Source organism: Garra rufa, chromosome 7 (genome assembly GCF_049309525.1).
Source record: "Garra rufa chromosome 7, GarRuf1.0, whole genome shotgun sequence".
Taxonomy (NCBI): domain Eukaryota; kingdom Metazoa; phylum Chordata; class Actinopteri; order Cypriniformes; family Cyprinidae; genus Garra; species Garra rufa.
Genome location: NC_133367.1, coordinates 9,193,326 through 9,211,332, shown reverse-complemented (window position 1 = coordinate 9,211,332; position 18,007 = coordinate 9,193,326). Strand labels below are relative to the sequence as shown.

Genomic DNA, 18,007 nt, shown 5'->3' with positions numbered 1-18,007 from the left:
TCCTGCTGTTATATCGCTGTCAGACTGACCAAAAACCTCCTTAAAGTGAGCGATGAAAGCTTGGATGGATCGTGTGGCTGGTCCATTCTGATGCCATAAAGTGTCTGCCCACTGTAGAGCGTTTCCTGTTAATAATGAAATAATGAAAGCGATTTTGGATTGATCGGTGGGATATAACATGGGTTGCATAGCAAATACCAGCGAACATTGAAGCAGAAATCCATTGCACTCATCCGCCCGGCCAGAGTAGGGCGCCGGTCTGGCCATGGGACTGGAAGGTACCGTAGAAGAAGTGCTCAGTGATGGTGACGGTCCGGTAGTGGTGACGGGTGTGGTTGTGACTTGAGATCGCTGGAGAGCCCTCATGAGAGAATCTACCAACTCTTGGAATGGATCCGTTGTGCTCATGCTGTCTGTTGTTTCGGTCCGGGCATCTGTTACGCACACAGACACACGGGACAGGTAAGTACAATTCAAGATGTTATTTATTTGCAGCAGAGCAGAAACAGTGAGGATAAGGGCCGATCCAGAGAGGTGAGTAGCGGAAGCACGGTGTAGAGTGAATAGCAGTACAGCAGATGATTAATCCGTCCTTTCTTTTGCAGGAGATGGATCGGGACGAGACTAGGATGAACACACACCGCAGACTGGACTGGAGACACAGGGAGCACAAGACTAGAACACAAGAGAGACAGGTAAGTACTTTCAGGTAAGTATAGATTGTGGCTTCGAAGGCGAGAGACACAATGAGTCCGTGTAGAGTTAACGTGCCCGGACAATGGTTGAACTGCGGTGTGTGCTTAAATAGGTTGTGAGGTGATTGGGTGCAGGTGGTGCTAATCAGTATTCTGGTGATTGTGATCGCTGGGTGTGGCTGGTGTTAGAGCCTGGCCAATCCGTGACAATATATATATATATATATATATATATATATATATATATATATATATAATAGTTGTATCAAATGAATAGGGAAATTATAGTGCTTTGAATATATTAAGTAATGTTTAATTTTGTTCGTTTCGCTCTCTGGAAATGTAAAGAAACTTGGAATTCAATTTTTAATCCCTGGTTTTAAACAAGCATATATATGAGTTAATTTCTATATTATTGCTTGAATAAACGTTTAAAAATAGTGCTAGAAATTTTATAATTAAGGAAATTTAACAGACCTAGGCGTTTGGAAAGACATAGTGAAATGTGTCTAATAATTCCAAAAAGAAAGAGAAGCATTGGACATAATCAAAATATTCGAGCCATTTATTTGGAATACCATTTTTCTTAACAATTAAGATGCTGCATGTGTTCATCCAGTCTAATCAAAGTGTGCGTCTCTCCCCCAACTTTTCCAAAAAAATCCCACCCCCTCTCAGAAAATACATAAAACTGACATTACTGAGCTGTATGCGTTTAAAAGTAGCCTATTAAAATGGTACAATGGCATTGCTCAGTACAACGTGTGGGGAAATCGGGCATTTTGTCCCGCGTCAGCATTTATTCGAAAGTTAGTAACACTCAACATTCAAAAGGTAAATATTATTCAGCCAATACAGTGTAGGTCTATGTATTTCATAGAAAATTGTGTCTAATACAATATAAATTACAAAGGTTTAATTGCCATCTTTATTTCAAACGACCCAACCGACCGCGACCCAAATATCATTAAAAATATTTTTGGATGACTCGTAAAGGCGGGTAACCGCAGGCATCCGCTCATTTTGGATCAACCCGCGCATCACTGGTGCACACCAAAGTGTAATTTAATTCTATCAGAAATGGAAGTTTTGAAAAAGTCTCAAATGCAAATGAGTAACAAAAAGAATGACATGTTGTTATGTTTCATGGATTTTTTTCTGGTTATGCTCCCTTGGAAAAGGAAAATTGAACTATTGTTTAGTTGTTTCTAGGTTTTATTTTTTTATTTTATTTATTTATTCATTTATTTCTCTATACGGAATTAGTTTATTCTGTTTATATGTTTTTTTCGTCTCTTATTCACTGTTAAACAGCTTAAGATTTGTATTATATTCTGTGTATTTGGAGATGTATTTCAATATTTTTGTAATGTTAATTATTTTCCTTTAATAAAAAAAAATTTAAAATAAAAAGATCAGATGCTTTATATTCATTAACAGAAAATTGCTAAATGCACACCAAACTTTAATTTATTTCTATAAGAAATGGAAGTTTTGAAAAAGTCTCAAATGCAAATGAATAACAAGAATGACATGTTGTTACATTTCATAGAGGATTTTCATCCATATTCTATCTAGTTCACGACAACCTCTCTGCTCTGATCGTGCTATTTGCAGCACTTTTCTGAATTTGCAGCGCGTTCATGTGTTTGCAGCGCGTTTGTGTGTTTATAGCACGTTCGTGTGTTTGTGTGTTTCTGAGTTTGGTTGCACTGTGAGAATTTGCAGCGCCTGTGTTGTCAAACTGATGAAGATGTTTTCTTAATTTGTTGTCGTTTTTTCTGTTTGCATGTGTTTCCTGAAGTTGCAGTGCGTTGACCTCTCTTGGCCACCGTAGGCATTCCTCAACTACACAAAACTAGAGCGCAAATGCCAAGCGACAACCAATTGCTGTTAAAAGTAGCAAGGCAAATTTTTGACGTATGCTTCCTAGTATTTGCTGGATTACTGAGCTGAAATCACGTTCATTGAAAGCATGCAAAATAAATGCACTAGCATGCTTCATAACATGCCAGTGTTTAGTTTGCGAACCACCTTTAAAGAAGATGATGATACGCACAGGGTGTAAACATTGTTTGTAAGAGGCATGCTCTACCCTAAATTTGACGCTGTAGTGAAAACACGCCATTAATTGATTTTTTTGAGCAACACCTATCGCTAAAACAGCGTGTTGGAAATAAATACATTGGTTAAATGTAATGAAACAGCACCCCCAATACTAGATGCCTTTACGCAGCTAGCCCATTGAACCACTTTAACCTGTTTTAAAAACAGCCTAACAGTGGCAGCATTTCATATATGCATTTTATTTTATTTATTTCATTTTTATAATATTTTGTTTGTTTTTATAAAAAACACTGCATTGTGTGTGGCTTATTAGACCCTTGCACTTTTGACTAGCCAATGACGGAGCCTTTGTCTTAGAACGGCTGTATCAAGTGTATTGTGTCATATGGTTCAACAACTAGTCGTGCAGTTGTATTGCGCATAGTTTTCTTGTTTCGTTTGCCAAAAATCTCATGATGTGAACGATGAATCACAATATGCACAGTATAGAGCGCTATTCTGATTCAAACGTCAGCTATTAATTTACACTTGTATTGCGAACGAGCGGTCTTCAAGCTGAGCACGCTGCACGGTACTTCATTCTGAATGAACAAGGTTTCATTCAGCATTAGGTTACAATGTTTCCCTGACACTTGAGGATCTAATGAGTTATGGAGTTTAGTGATAAGCTCTTACTGAATTCTTAAATTTGTATATATATTTTTTTAAATCCTCAAACAGACATAACGAAACCCAATAGCACTTTAGAATAGAATAGAATTTCCCAATAGAAAATTGAATAAGAAACTTAGCTTAGCTTCCAGCATGGAAGTTGATCTGTGTAAATGTTGTTGATCCAGGCACATTAGCGTGACTTCAGCGATAAATTGCAGACATTGCGGACAAAGGATGTATATCAATATTTATAAAGTGAGAGCAGTGCTTGCACAGGTCATGACTGAGTCTATCGGCTTAAACAGTCAACGCGGCGAATTCTCGTTCAAGTTCACAAGTCCTTGAATTTGGTGAAACTGAGAAACTGTCAGGGTTTCTTAGAGAGGACTCAAATGCAGAATGTTATTGATGGTTATTTATTGAACAAACGTCAAAGACAAGAGAAGGTGAGGAGGGGAGTGAACACAGTCCAAACAATGGGCAGGGAGGAACTTGATGACAGGCGGTGAGAATGACCACTGAGTCCAGGTACAGTCCAGTAGTGAGCCGAGATGGCTAGAAACTGAAAGCTGGAAGTAAGCTGCTGGGCCAGACAGGAACCGGAGTGAAAGCCACTCCACACTCGAGCCAGAAGCACCGTCTGCAGGACTGAACAGGGCAGGACAAGACAGGACTGGGGAAAAGACAGGGATCCACAAACAACTTGGCAGGGGATTTACAGAACATAAAAGGTAGACAAGCAATAAACTATGACTGTAAGACACACTCACACTGAGGTAGAATTAACAACGAACTGGCAAAGACAAGAGGGAAGGTGCACGCTTATAAAGGGGATAGGAAACATGAGGAACAGCTGGGGACACTCAAAGAAACGAGGACCAAATGAGAGGGACAGGTGAAGACACTCAGACAAACGAGGCTAAACAAGGGGGCGTGGAAACGGGAAACAAGGAGGTGGGACAAGAGGAGCACATGGCAGACAACAACAAAGACAAAGCCATGTGCTCAGATACAACACAAACATAGACGCATTAAAGAGAAACAGGACAGACAAGACTGCCAGGGGTGATCCCTGACAGAAACAAACTTCTGTTGCAAAAACCTGATTGAACACCTCTAGAGCGGAATTTCGGAATTCTTGTTTGCTCCTGAGCAAGCGAAAAAGCTACTGAATAATTCTAAATGCAACCCTATATAAAAATGCTGTGATCGGAGAAGCATTCCTATAGGTAGATGTGATCAGCTGAGAGTCAGCTGATGCGAGCTTGACTCACGTGACCTGCCAGAACTAACGCTAGAAGCTTAATTTAATGTTATTTTTTTCCAAACACCGAATGCAGTAAGCTATGTGACTCTGTTATTAGCAAATAAACATTCACAACAAAATGTAATGAGGCAGTAATCAGGAAGTTCCTCACTATCCGTGCTGATGTGCATTCGCCAGTTTAGTTTCAGTTTAGTGGAATGGTAAGCATCACATTTTCCTGAATCTCTGCATGAAAGAGACTTAAGCTGACGTGACACTGGTGTCTTATATTCATGTTGTTCGGAAGACAATGCAATGATTCCTGACATCCATCGACTGAGCAGCATTTTCTCTACTTGTCTAGTGTTGTTGCTCAGCAATGGAATGAACGCGATGTTGGCAAAAGCAGGTTAGGATGGTGGTTGGTGCTCGAGGTGGTAACTAAAGGTAGTGACTGAGTAGTTTGGACGTCACATTTTTACAGAAGTCACAGCCTCTTGTGAAAAGGCACAGATACTTTATGCAGGCTGTGTGTATTTAACTGTGGATTGACTGTTTTGGTAGTTAACCAAAGTTAAATAGTTAAATAGCCCCTAGAACAAAGTTTTCAATGAAAAAAAAAAAAAAAAAAAATCAGTTTTGACAATATAGGACCTTTACGATGTAATATTGTAAGCATTATTGGGTTAACTCTGACGTCACGTGTCTCCGCTTCTGCGTCAGCATCAGATGCCAAGAGAAAACAACAAACGGTGCTAATATACATTTACAATGTGATATAATACTACCAAAAAATTTTATAATCCTCCCCTTTAACTCCATAACAAAATCCCAGATCGCCAGACAATGAAAAACATATAAATTACTACATATAAAAATTATTTGTGTTTGGGACACTGTGAGCATGGAGACTGTAGTGTACACCTTAAGTTTGAAAATGTTTAGTTTCATTTTGTGATGCGCTCCACAAGTAAATTGATGGAAACCGAGACGATAGAAAGCACATCCTGTATGTCTTCTTTGTATTACAAAAGCACAATGCTTTATTTTTGCTGTGATTGGACACGAATAAAAGCCAACCCTTTATAGTTTCAAATGATGCCTTCATCTTATGTGTATGACCATCAATGAGGTGTTTAAGTTGTTTCTGCTGTTATAAGGAAATAATTGAAGTGATGGCGCTGGTGCCTCATGCACACACACAGCAGATCAGCTCTAGCATTTCTAACTCCACATTGAAGCTTTTCATCATTCAAAATAAAATACAGTCAAACACGTCAAATATTGACACTGCTTCATTTAAATGGACACTTATAAACTACTTATATTTTTCATTCTTGTTCTGTTCTGAATGGTGTTAAATTGAAAGGATTTGTTGTGGAGTAAGGGGGACTAAAATAGACTATAGCTATGTTTATAGTGTTTATAATGTTTGCAAACATGTATTTACCGCTATATAATTATTTCTAAATGCAATAATAAAATGTGACTTATTTGTGACTTATTTGTTTTTATTCTCTCTGTCTTTCAAAAACTCAATTTTATATTTGAACTATGCAGCAGAAGTTTCAAAAAAATTTTTGTAAAAATAAATAAAGGACAAATATAATGTAAAGTCAAGCTCATCATGAGATATTGAGTAGACAGTGTTTTGGTTTAAACTGTTGAAGTGATTTTCATCATTTTGATTCTTGTATGTGAATGTTACTGACCTCAATCTCTCCAGTTTACAGTCTGAATCCTTCAGTACGTCACATAAGTGATTCACTCCTATGTTTGTTATTTGATTCAGACTCAGGTCCAGTTCTCTCAGGTGTGATGGGTTTGATTTCAGAGCTGAAGTCAGGATGAGACACTGTTTCTCTGTAATACTGCATCCACACAGACTGAAGATAGAAATAGAAAGAACAATGACTCAGATATATGATGATCAACTTTCTAATGTGTTTTGCATCTTCCAGCAGACATTTGCTGACAAATAAATGGTGATATCTGTGTGCAGGTAACATGGAGAAAGACTACACATTGTTAATTTAAATATACTACAAACTACACAAAAGTTATAAAGGTATGCAAAGGTTGAAAATCAGCCAAATTGCCCATTAAGATTGTCATGATCTGGGCTGTGGGGCTTCCCTCAGCCACCTGAGGTCGCTGTTTTCCCTTCCCTGCACTGCACTTCCCTGATTGTAACACCTGTCTTGTCATTAGCACTCATCAAAGCTCTCACCTGGTCACAATTACTCAGACTATAAGAACTCTCCTTTCCCACTCATCATCGTGTCTGCATTGTCTCCGTATGTCTGTCTCTGTGTTCCTGACAAGTGCTCTAGATCGCGTTTCTTGTTTTGTTCAGTTTTTGTGTTTAAAGATGCGTTGTGCCGTGTTGGCCTTTTGTTGTGTTTTTGTAATTAAATATTTTCCTCCCTGCAACTTGGACCCTGACCACCTCTGTGCACACTTGACAGAATGCAGACAGCTAAGATGGGTCCAGTGGGGAAGAATTTTTTCAAAGAGGCGGCTTTCCCCCGCTTGGCGGCGGCGTACGCCCGCTTGGGGGCGGCGACCACCCGCTCTGTGCCTGACGCGGCGGTGACCGCTATCTCTGGTCCTGATGAGGCGGCGACCGCTCACGCTATGCCGGAATGGATGGCGACCATTTATGATCATGGATGGACGTTCGCTTGGCGACGACGGCATGGGAGGCATACCTTCCGGGGATTGCAGCCGCTGATGTTCCTCTGGCGGTGTTGCCAGCTCACGTTCCTGTGGCGGTGTCCGTCCACTCTGTTCCCGAAGCGGCGGCGACCACTGGCTCGGGTGCTGATGATGCGGCGACCGCTATCTCCATTCCTGATGCGGCGGCGACCACGCTCTCTGTTCCTGACGCGGCGGTGACCGCGCTCTCTGTTCCGGACGAGGCGGTGAGAGGGGGTGTCTGCATTCTGTCACGTGTGAGAAGGAGGTGGTCTGGGTCCAGATGCAGGTAAGTATTTTTAATTTACAAAAAAACAAAATAAACAAACAAACAAAAGGCCAACACGGCACAACACGACATAAACTGAAACACTAAATAAACAAAACAAGAAACACAATCTAGAGCACGGGTCAGACAGACATACGGAGACAATGCAGACAGAATGATGAATGGGAAAGGAGAGTTCTTATAGTCTGAGTAATTGTGACCAGGTGAGAGCTTTGATGAGTGCTAATGACAAGACAGGTGTTACAATCAGGGAAGTGCAGTGCAGGGAAGGGAAAACAGCGACCTCAGGTGGCTGAGGGAAGCCCCACAGTCCAGATCATGACAAAGATGTGAGTTATTTATCCAAGTTACGATACTTCACTTGATAGCATTAACTACATTAGTTAATATGAACTAATGATGAACAACTAGCATTTAATAACCTTGTATGTTTTATGTTTTAATGTATGTGTCACAAATCAGGCAGGAACACACAAACAACGACGTAGCAAAAGATGTATATTTAATAAATCCAACGGAATACAGGCAGACACAGGAACACCAGGGGAAAACATCCATTTAACATCAAAGACAGACAAGAGTACTGGGAAAACACACACACCTTAAATAGACAGACTAATTACAGACACAGGTGCAGACAATAAGGGAGAAACCAAAAACACTCAGTACAGCGGGGGAAAATGGGAGAAACCAACAAGAAAGTCCGGGGTGTGACATTACCTCCCCCTCCCGGAAGGCACGTCCTCGTACCGACAAACAGACAAAAGGAAACAGTACAAAGTCTTAGGAGGGGGCTTAGGTGGAGGACGGACTCCCGGGAGGAGGGCACAAGATGGAGTCCAGGGTGGTGATGAAGGGAGGAGCCAAGGAGGTGATAGGAATGGGCTGGAGCAGGAGGAGCCAGGTGGGACCCAGAACTCAGCCATGATGGGACTCCATGAGGCCGACAGAGGCGGACCAGGTGGTGGGAGTGCCCGAGGCAGAGACGGAAAGCTGAAGATCTTGGGTGACACCGCGGATCCGTAGGGCCAAGGCGGAACCATAGGCTCTAGCGACCAAGGCGGAGATGGAGATCCGGAGGTCCGTGGCGGAGCTGGAGCGACAGAGGAGGTCCACCATGCCGGTGGGACAGAGCGACGAGGCACAGCCGGAGGAGTATAGTCCAGAGGCGAAGGTGGGGCGACGACTGACCAGGGCGGAGCCGGAGGGACGATGGAGCCCGGTGGAGCTGGTGGACCGACGGGCGATGGCAGAGATGAGGGAACAGAGAGCCGGGGTGGAGCCGCAGGGTCGGAGGGCCGAGGCGGAGTCCAGGACTCTGAGGCTGGAGGCGATGGTGAGGGATCCTCCAGCCATGACACCGATGGAGACTGGCTGACCAGCGGCGAGCCCACTGCACAGATGGTGGGCTGAGGGTGAGCAAGGGGACAGACAGTAGACAGGGGGAAATCAGGAAGGCTGGACAGAACCAGCGGAGATACAGGACTGCTGGACCGAACCAGAGAAGATTCAGGGCGGCTGGACGGAACCAGCGGAGATTCAGGGCGGCTGAACGGAACCAGCGGAGATTCATGCATAGACAGAAGAGAGAGGGTGGGTGGGAAATCCAGGCAGACAGGTATATCTGTGACGAAGTCTATTAAGTCCCCAGAGTTGTGCTCATGCTCACCCCCAGTGGTGGTGCAGTGGGCAGGGCTCTCTACCGCCCTCTCTTGTTCCACAAATCACTCCACCGTCGCGGATGTAAAGGCCGGCTCTCGCACCTGGTCGGAAGTTTTGAACACCATCAGCGCTCCATACTGCTGTCGCTCCGGGCTCTGGCTTTCCGTGTACGAATGGCTCATCATCCGTGGGTCAGGGTGGCTGGCTGGGCTCTGGGTCCGTAGTGGTACAGTGTCCACTCCACAAACGTGGCGAAATCCGTTCGAGGGCCGTCCTCGGACAACGGCGCTCTGCATGACGCGTTGAGGCTAGCGTCGTAGAACGCACACAGCGCGACGTCCGGGTAGATGGTGGTGTTTGCTACAAGCTGGAACATGATCGTAAATCCCTCGAGCGGTAAATCCCCCTGCTTCAGCCGGAGGAGGATGAATTCTGGTCGGAGGAAGAGATCCATAGGGGAAACACACTACAGAAACAAAAAGACTGAAAAACAGAACGAAAAACAAAACTGGGTGGAATACGCAGTCTGTCACGGATCAGGCAGGAACACACAAACAACGACGTAGTTAAAGACGAATATTTAATAAATCCAACGGAATACAGGCAGACACAGGAACACCAGGGGAAAACATCCATATAACATCAAAGACCGACAAGAGTACTGGGAGAACACTAGGGATGCACCGATCCTTATCGGCCGATCATGCTTGCGCGTTTTGTCAGTAAAGCCGGTTCTGTAATCAGCGGTAAATGCCATCAGGTGCGTGATTTCACGTTGAGCCGTATATACTACACACAGCCGTTGTTTACCGACGAGCTGCGCAAATCAATGTTCATTATCAGTGTGAATGTGCGCAGCTCGTCAGTGAACAACGGCTGTGTGTAGTATATACGGCTCAACGTGAAATCACGCACCTGATGGCATTTACCACTGATTACAGAACCGGCTTTACTGACAAAACGCGCAAGTGATCGGCCGATACGGATCGGTGCATCCCTAGAAAACACACACCTTAAATAGACAGACTAATTACAGACACAGGTGCAGACAATAAGGGAGAAACCAAAACACACAGAACAGCAGGGGGAAATGGGAGAAACCAACAAGAAAGTCCAGGGGTGTGACAGTATGTTTTAACATTTACTAATATAGTTTTTAAATTAAAAAGTTTTCTGTTAATTAGTAAAGACACTGTGATCTGACATAAACAATGATTAATTATATAAACTAACATAAACAGATTAATAAATGCTGTCAAAATATATTTAATAGCTAATGTTAACTAATGAAATTGTTACTGTCTACTATTGTCATAAATCACTTTAGTCTCACAGATCAATGCTTAAACATACTGTAGACTAAACAATTACAAGTCAACACCAAAGACAGTTTGTTTATAAAAAATATTATACTTTGCACATGTGTTTATTTAATGAATAAATGTATTTTTTAAAATTAAAAGCAGTTATGGATAGTTGTGAAAAAACACTTGCATACCAGCAATCAGTAAACATGATAACATTCAGCAGTCATATGTTTATCTGACTTTGAATCATATTTCTAAATAAATATATATTATAAAACTCTAAGACCTTTTTTAATGAGGCATCAACATATGGTAGATAGACAGTGCAGCACTAAACGTTCACAGTATTTGCATCCGCTGCACAAAACGATGTCCCTAATTTAAAACTTTATGCCATTTTTCATTGCCTGATCAATTTTAATACTTCACATTAAAGTGGCTTTTAGTAATGCTGAAAAAAACTGCTCTGACACAAATATGGAAAATTATCAACTTCAATAACAGTACTATTAAAAGTAATGTAAGATTGTAAATAAAGCAGCAATACTCACATCAGTGTGTTGAGTTGACAGTGTTTATCCTCCAGTAGAGCAGCGATCTGATTCAATCGTGTGTCTCCTAGTTCATGTTTACTCAGAGTCAGCTCTCTCAGGAGTAACGGGTTTTTACCCACAATTCCAGTCACATACTGACAGCCTTCATCTGCAGCAGGACCCAAAAACCTGCAGAAGAGAAGATGAAGCAAGCGAGATGAATTTAGTTCTGATTTAAAGGTCCATTGCATTACAAAAATCATTAAAAAAAATGTTTTTCTAAAATGAGATCTAGTAATTGTAAAACATTTCTTTAAACATTTAAATACACAAATACATAAATATTTGAAAACAAAGTCTAATAGTCACACTTATTGGAAACTAGAGGGACACTCAGTTCGAAAGGTTTAATTGATTATTGTATAGCTAAAAAAAAAAAAAGAAGAAAATTCCCATTTTTAAAGTTCTGTAAGATTATTTGATCATGTCTCACCTCAGTGTGTTGAGTTGACAGTTTGGATCCTGTAGTAAATGATTGAGCTCCTTCACTCCCGATTGTCCAGGATCATTTCCTGTGAGATCCAGCTCTATCAGGTGTGAATGGTTTGATCTCAGAGCTGAAGCCAGAGCTTTATAACCTTCTTCAGTGATACTGCAGTTTGAAAGCCTAGAACCAGAATGAAAATGTCACATTCAGATCTTTAATCAGTTATTCTAGAAATTACCTATACAATGAAAATCACTAAACACAATTATATTTAATTCCATATTCAAATGATCTAAAACTTAGTTAGTATCTCCAGCTTACAGTCACTTTCAAGCTTTAACCTTCTGATGCTCCTCATTTGTGAGGTAAACTTGTGGTCTTTATGGTCAAAATCGACTGAACACCTGCAGTGTAAAATTTTGTTTCCAGTAAAATCAATGTAATATATTTTTGTTCTATATAGTACTGTGCAAAAGTCTTAGGCCACTAGTATTTTGGCTAAAAATAGTTTTAAGTCAGTAATTTCTATCGTTTGCTGTAGTATGTCAGTAGGAAATATCAGTTTATATTTCCAAATTATAATTTTGCCATTAATTGTAATGATCAAGTGAGATGTTTGTTTGCACAAGGAGTCTGACAACAGCTAGTGCTCCACACTGAGATCTGATCTCATCATCAATTTCCAATTATTTAATATCCAATTATATATACAAACAGATGCATCACCATGGATACAAATAAGCCAAATGGATGTAAAGTTATCCGTAGCTTGAACATTGCCAAATACAATCAGTAAATGATAAAGCACAACGCGTAGGCTTAGGACAGTGTCGATAAAAGACCAAATCAGAGAGAGAAAAAAACCCTATGGCAGGCATAAATATGAAAGTATCTCTATGCACAACATACAGACTTGTTCATTATCCAAGTCTGTTTTTCACCTTGTGCTTTTGTGGAGCTCAATTTTAGTCTACTGTCACACAACTTACCTCAGTATCTCCAAATGACACTTCATATTTTCCAGTCCAGTGCAGAGCAGCTTCACTCCTGAATCCTGCAGATTATTATTGCTCATGTTCAGCTCTTTCAGATTGGTATCTGATCCAAGAACTGTAGCCAGAGCTGAACAGCTCTTGTCTGTTAAGCCACAATCATTTAACCTAAGACGGAAATAAGACTACAGAATATTAGATTAAATACATTTGATAAATACATATTTATAGTCAATTTATAGCTTTAATTACAATGATTTATACATTTGAAAGTGTTAGTTCTATGGCTTCAAGGAAAAGCATTACTAAGTGAATACTGATTAAACACCTTAACTATTATGGTTGTTATGGCTGTTAAACATGTTGTTAAAACACAACACTGTATACAGAGTGCTCACAAAAATATGCACAGGAACGTTTGAGCAACTGCCTATCAGCGGCTACCACAATGACCCAGTATTTGGTACTACTAGTACTGCAGAAGGGCTGGAATTATAAATTAAAATAAACCACAATCACTAGTTAGCTGATTATCTGTTGACATTTACTGCACACATTTGAGTGGACATATGATGAACTGACCATCATCATTCAAAAAAACTTTTTGGAAAACAAGAGGAGAACAGAACTCTTCATTGTCAGTTAAAGAAAAATGCTAGAATTTTGTAAAATAATTTTCCAGAACACCAAGATTTTTCATGACAACTTACAGAGCTCTTTTGCAGGTTTTGATGACTGCTGATAATCTAATGAGACACTCGTCTGATTTCTTGAATTTCTGAAGCTCAAACTCCTCCAGCTCCTCCTCTGATGTCAACAACACAAAGGCCAAAGCAGACCACTGGGCAGGTGAAAGATCAGCAGATGAGAGACTTCCTTTGCTAAGGTGGGTCTGAATGTCTTTCACCAGAGTTTGGTCGTTCAGTTCATTCAGACAGTAGAACAGATTGATGGATCTCTCTGGAGACAGATTGGCTTCAAATTTCTGCTTGATGTACTGAACTATTTCCTTTTTGCTCTGGTCATTGTCATCTTCCTGTGTCAACAGACCCTGTAAGAGTCGCTGATTGGACCGGACTGACAAACCAAGGAGGAAGCGAAGGAAAAGGTCCAAGTGTCCATTATCACTCTCTACCGCCTTGTCTACTGCAGTCTTAAGAAAATCAATCATGTTTTTTTTGGGCTGGAGTGACAGTCCAATAGAGAAGCGAAGGAAAATGTCCAGATAACCACTGCCAGTCTCAAGCACCTTGTCCACTGCAGTCTTGAGCAAATCAATCATGGTTTTACTTTTGTTTTCCTGTTCTATAGACTCATGAACAAACACACTTATCTTCTTTATGTCTAGAAACAGATGTGCATAAAGAGCTGCAATAAACTCTTGAATGCTCAAGTGAACAAAGCAGTACATGGTACCAAGAACAATCCCAGTTTCCTCCTTAAAGATCTGGGTACACATGCCTGAATACACTGATGCCTTATAGACATCAATACCACAGGCTTCCAGATCTGTGTCATAGAAGATCACATTGTTTCTTTCCAGCTGATGAAAGGCCAATTTCCCCAGTGAAAAGATGGCATCTTTATCCCAGGAAACATCTGGTGTATATTCTCCATCATACTTCCGTCTGCTCTGCTGGATCTGAAATCTGAGAAAGTGTGTGTACATTTGTGTCAGAGTCTTAGGAATGTCTTCAGTATTTGATTCCTGCAGTGTTTTGGAGACATCATCAGCCTGATTGTTTTTCATAACATTATGTATTTTCTTCTCTAAAATGTTTTGAAGAACAGTGGCTGAAATCCAGCAGAAGACTGGGATGTGGCACATGATAAAGAGACTCTTTGATTGTTTTACATGATCGATGATTTCTTTGGCCAGATTCTCATCTATGATTCTTTTTCTGAAGTACTCCTCCTTTTGTGCATCATTGAATCCTCGTATCTCTGTCAGCCGGTCGATACAGTCAGGAGGAATCTTACTGGCAGCTGCTGGTCTGGTGGTGATCCAGATTAGAGCAGAAGGAAGCAGATTTCCCTTGATGAGGTTTGTCAGAAGAACATCCAGAGAGGCTGGTGAAGATACATCATGCAACGTCTCATTATCCTCAAAGTTAAAAGAAAGTCGACATTCATCTAATCCATCAAGAATGAACAGTATTTTCTGGTTCCTTCTTGTAAGGTTCAGATGTTTTTTCTCTGAGAAAAAATGAGTTATAAGGTCCATCAAACTTAGTTTTTCTTTCTCCTTTAAGTTCATCTCTCTAAATGGAAGAGGAAATATGAAGCTGATATCCTGATTTTCTATTCCTTCGGCCCAATCCAGAACAAACTTTTGCACAGAGACTGATTTTCCGATGCCAGCAACTCCTTTTGTCAGTACAGTTCTGATCTGCTTGTCTTGTTCAGGTGCTTCAAACACATTTCTGCACTCAACCTGTATTTCTTGTGATTCATGACGTCTGGAAGCAACTTCAATCTGTCTTACCTCATGTTCAGTATTGACCTGTTCACTACAACCCTGAGTGATATAGAGATCTGTGTAGATGTTATTCAGAGGAGTAGAGTCACCTTGCTTTGCAATTCCTTCAAACACACACTGATATTTCTTCTTTAGGCTACATTTTAGCTGATGAATGAATAATAGCTCATCTAAATACAGAAACAAAAATACAGACTTTTTTATCTTATTTTCTCTCCTATATTTATAAGTGACTGTCTGACAAATTGTTGTGAGTCTTTTACCTTCTAGAGTATCAGCAGCTTCATCTTCCTTCATCTCTCTCAGGAAGTAGAGTGTGAGATCAAAAGCTGCTTCTTTGATACTGCATCTGTTCTCATTAAAATCCTTCACACAGTTTTGCAAGTCCTCTTTTTGCAATATTTTCTTAAACTTGTCCAGTTCTTTCTTCATAAATGTGATTATTCTGCTCTCAAGATCCTACAAATCAAAACAAAATTGAATGAAAGAAAAATTTATCCATATGTGGTCAAAAATTTTTATTCAATAATTAAAAATATTCATAATAAATAAAGTTGAGACAAACTTTAATTAGCTGTAAATATTAATAAAAATAGGTTCTTGTTCTTATTTTATGGGTTCTTAAAAATAAAATTTTGAAATAAAAGGTTTGTCACACTCTTGTTCAATAATATATTTGTTTATTAAAATTATGAAATATTCTTGAAAAGTGTTTCATTACCTGGAAGATCTGCAGGAGACTGTCTGAAAACTTCTTGTGATTCCTGTGAGACTGTAAATCTGGATCTACTGTTTTATACTGAAGCCTGACAGTAAATCAAATGAATCAAAATACTGCATTTTTAGGACAAATGTGACCAAAAGGTCTTGTAAATATTTTAGCAAAGTGAAAAACAACACTGTGAAAAATATATGAACTACAAAGTTTTATGATAATTATTAACTGATAAACTTTCTAACAAAGTCTATGTTTAAAGAAAATGAGACATGAAATACCATTTGGTTCGTGATGCTGTTTCTCCAGTGAGGTTTGGTACTCCACCCTTTGAATGGTCACTCTTCACAGACACAGAGCTGGACACATCTGAGCCTGATCTTACACTAATGACACAGAGAGAAAATAAACTTTACTACAGGAGGTTCATCTGTGTTTTATATTGGCACTCATTCTCTCTAGTCCTTTACAGAAACACTTGCAGAGTTTAAAAGATAGCAGTCATTCTTGTTCACATACTCTCATTTGTTTTAACAATTCTGTAAAGTACTTTAAATGTGAGATTTACAAATATTTGACTGATCTAAATAAAGAGATTTTATTTTTATTTACTTTTTTAACTAAAATAGAAGAAATGTCAGCACTACATTGTTAGCATACTTCAATTAAATGGCCCCTATGACATTTTAAAAGTTCATCACTTTGTTTATTGAGTGTACCAATAACAGCAAAAATGGCATCGTAATAATTATCGTATCTGTTTGACCCCGCATCCAAGTCTGAGCTGAACGTTTCACAGTGATAAGCTTTTAATTTGGAACTCTCGTACCTTTCAGATACAATCTCATAAAGTTATATTTTTTCTTCTTCACTGTAACAACTTTATGTCCTGAAGTGCAGACATAAAATACAGTTATTTAGGTGTGGTTGATTGTATTTTATTTATTTACAGTTTATTCAGGTGTGTATAGCTCAGGTTTGTATGCACTGCAGCTCCATAAAGCGTGCTGTACACAAGATAACCTTTGGGTTAACGGCTCAGAAACAGCATGATAAATAAATCTTAACCACTGATTCCAATCAAAGCGGGTTTGCTTTCGCATCCAAACACACAGCGTCTCCACAACATGACAACACTACAACTCACTGAAGACTCGTCTTCTCTTTGTGGAAACCTTTGGACAGCATTGGGATGCAGACATTTGTGAAAGTTATATCTGGACTTCAGTCATTTTAGTCATTTCTGGATCAGTGTTCTCTGTTAGATAAAATAAATCACTTTGCAGGAGACTATGACCTTTGTAACTCTGAAGATCTTACACAAACAAATACATTACACACAGGAAAATGAAGACATTAAAAAAGCATCATATGACCCCTTTAAATTAAGTGTTCAGTCATATTTAACGTCTGAATATACATTTATGACCTAAAACAAACATGTGACATGAAATAATTTACTTAAATATCTGAGGAGCGATTGTAAACTTGGTTAGGTTGTAAATGATGATCCAGATTTTCAGTTCTCAGATATTTATCATCTATTGGCTACTTTTTAAATATTTATGTTATTTTTTTAATTTGGAAGTCATGAAGCTCTGAAGTTCTGCAAAGCATTTGTAAATATAAAACAAGGTTTGTTAAGGTTTTGTTTATTACAGCAAACATTTGAAAGTCCAGCAGTGTTTAAAATGATTGTCTGAAAACAGACTCAGCCTTACCTCTGTTTGTGTGAGAGACTCATCTCAGATGGAGAGTCCTTTCCTCGCTCCTCTGACATACTGCAGATAAACTTCCAGAGATCAGCACTGGGTTGAGAATACTATCTGCTGATCAGTTTGACCTGGAGATGATGATCCTTAATTAGATCAAGAAATATCTGGAGTTAGCAGCAACAGCAACAAAAACACTGTATAAAAAGTGAGTTACAAACAAATGGAATGTAGAATAACTAAATGATCTTCATGAGAAATGACTAGTTTAAAAATACTTTCAATTCCACATTACAAAAACAAAAAGCAGAAGCAAAATAAAAGTGCATAAAACAAAAGTGAAAATATGAAAACCCCTTCAGAAACAGAAAAATTTGTTTTCAATAACCCTATTTGGAAAACTTACTTGCAGTATTATCTAAGAAAACGTAAAATGCTTATTTTTCTGTGCTTTAAGCTTGTAGCTTGTCAG

The 18,007-nt window shown here is 39.6% G+C and overlaps 1 protein-coding gene across 1 annotated transcript in view; it reads right to left on the bottom strand.

The window, feature by feature from the left end:
• LOC141337909 (uncharacterized) overlaps positions 1-18,007 on the bottom strand; it is an 831,413-nt gene that overhangs the window by 114,611 nt on the left and 698,795 nt on the right. The window contains exons 22-23 of the mRNA XM_073843485.1: positions 12,627-12,797; positions 11,644-11,817 (exon numbers count right to left, since the gene is read on the bottom strand). Coding sequence (XP_073699586.1) covers positions 11,644-11,817; positions 12,627-12,797 — 345 coding nt within the window. The remainder of the gene's footprint in view (positions 1-11,643; positions 11,818-12,626; positions 12,798-18,007) is intronic.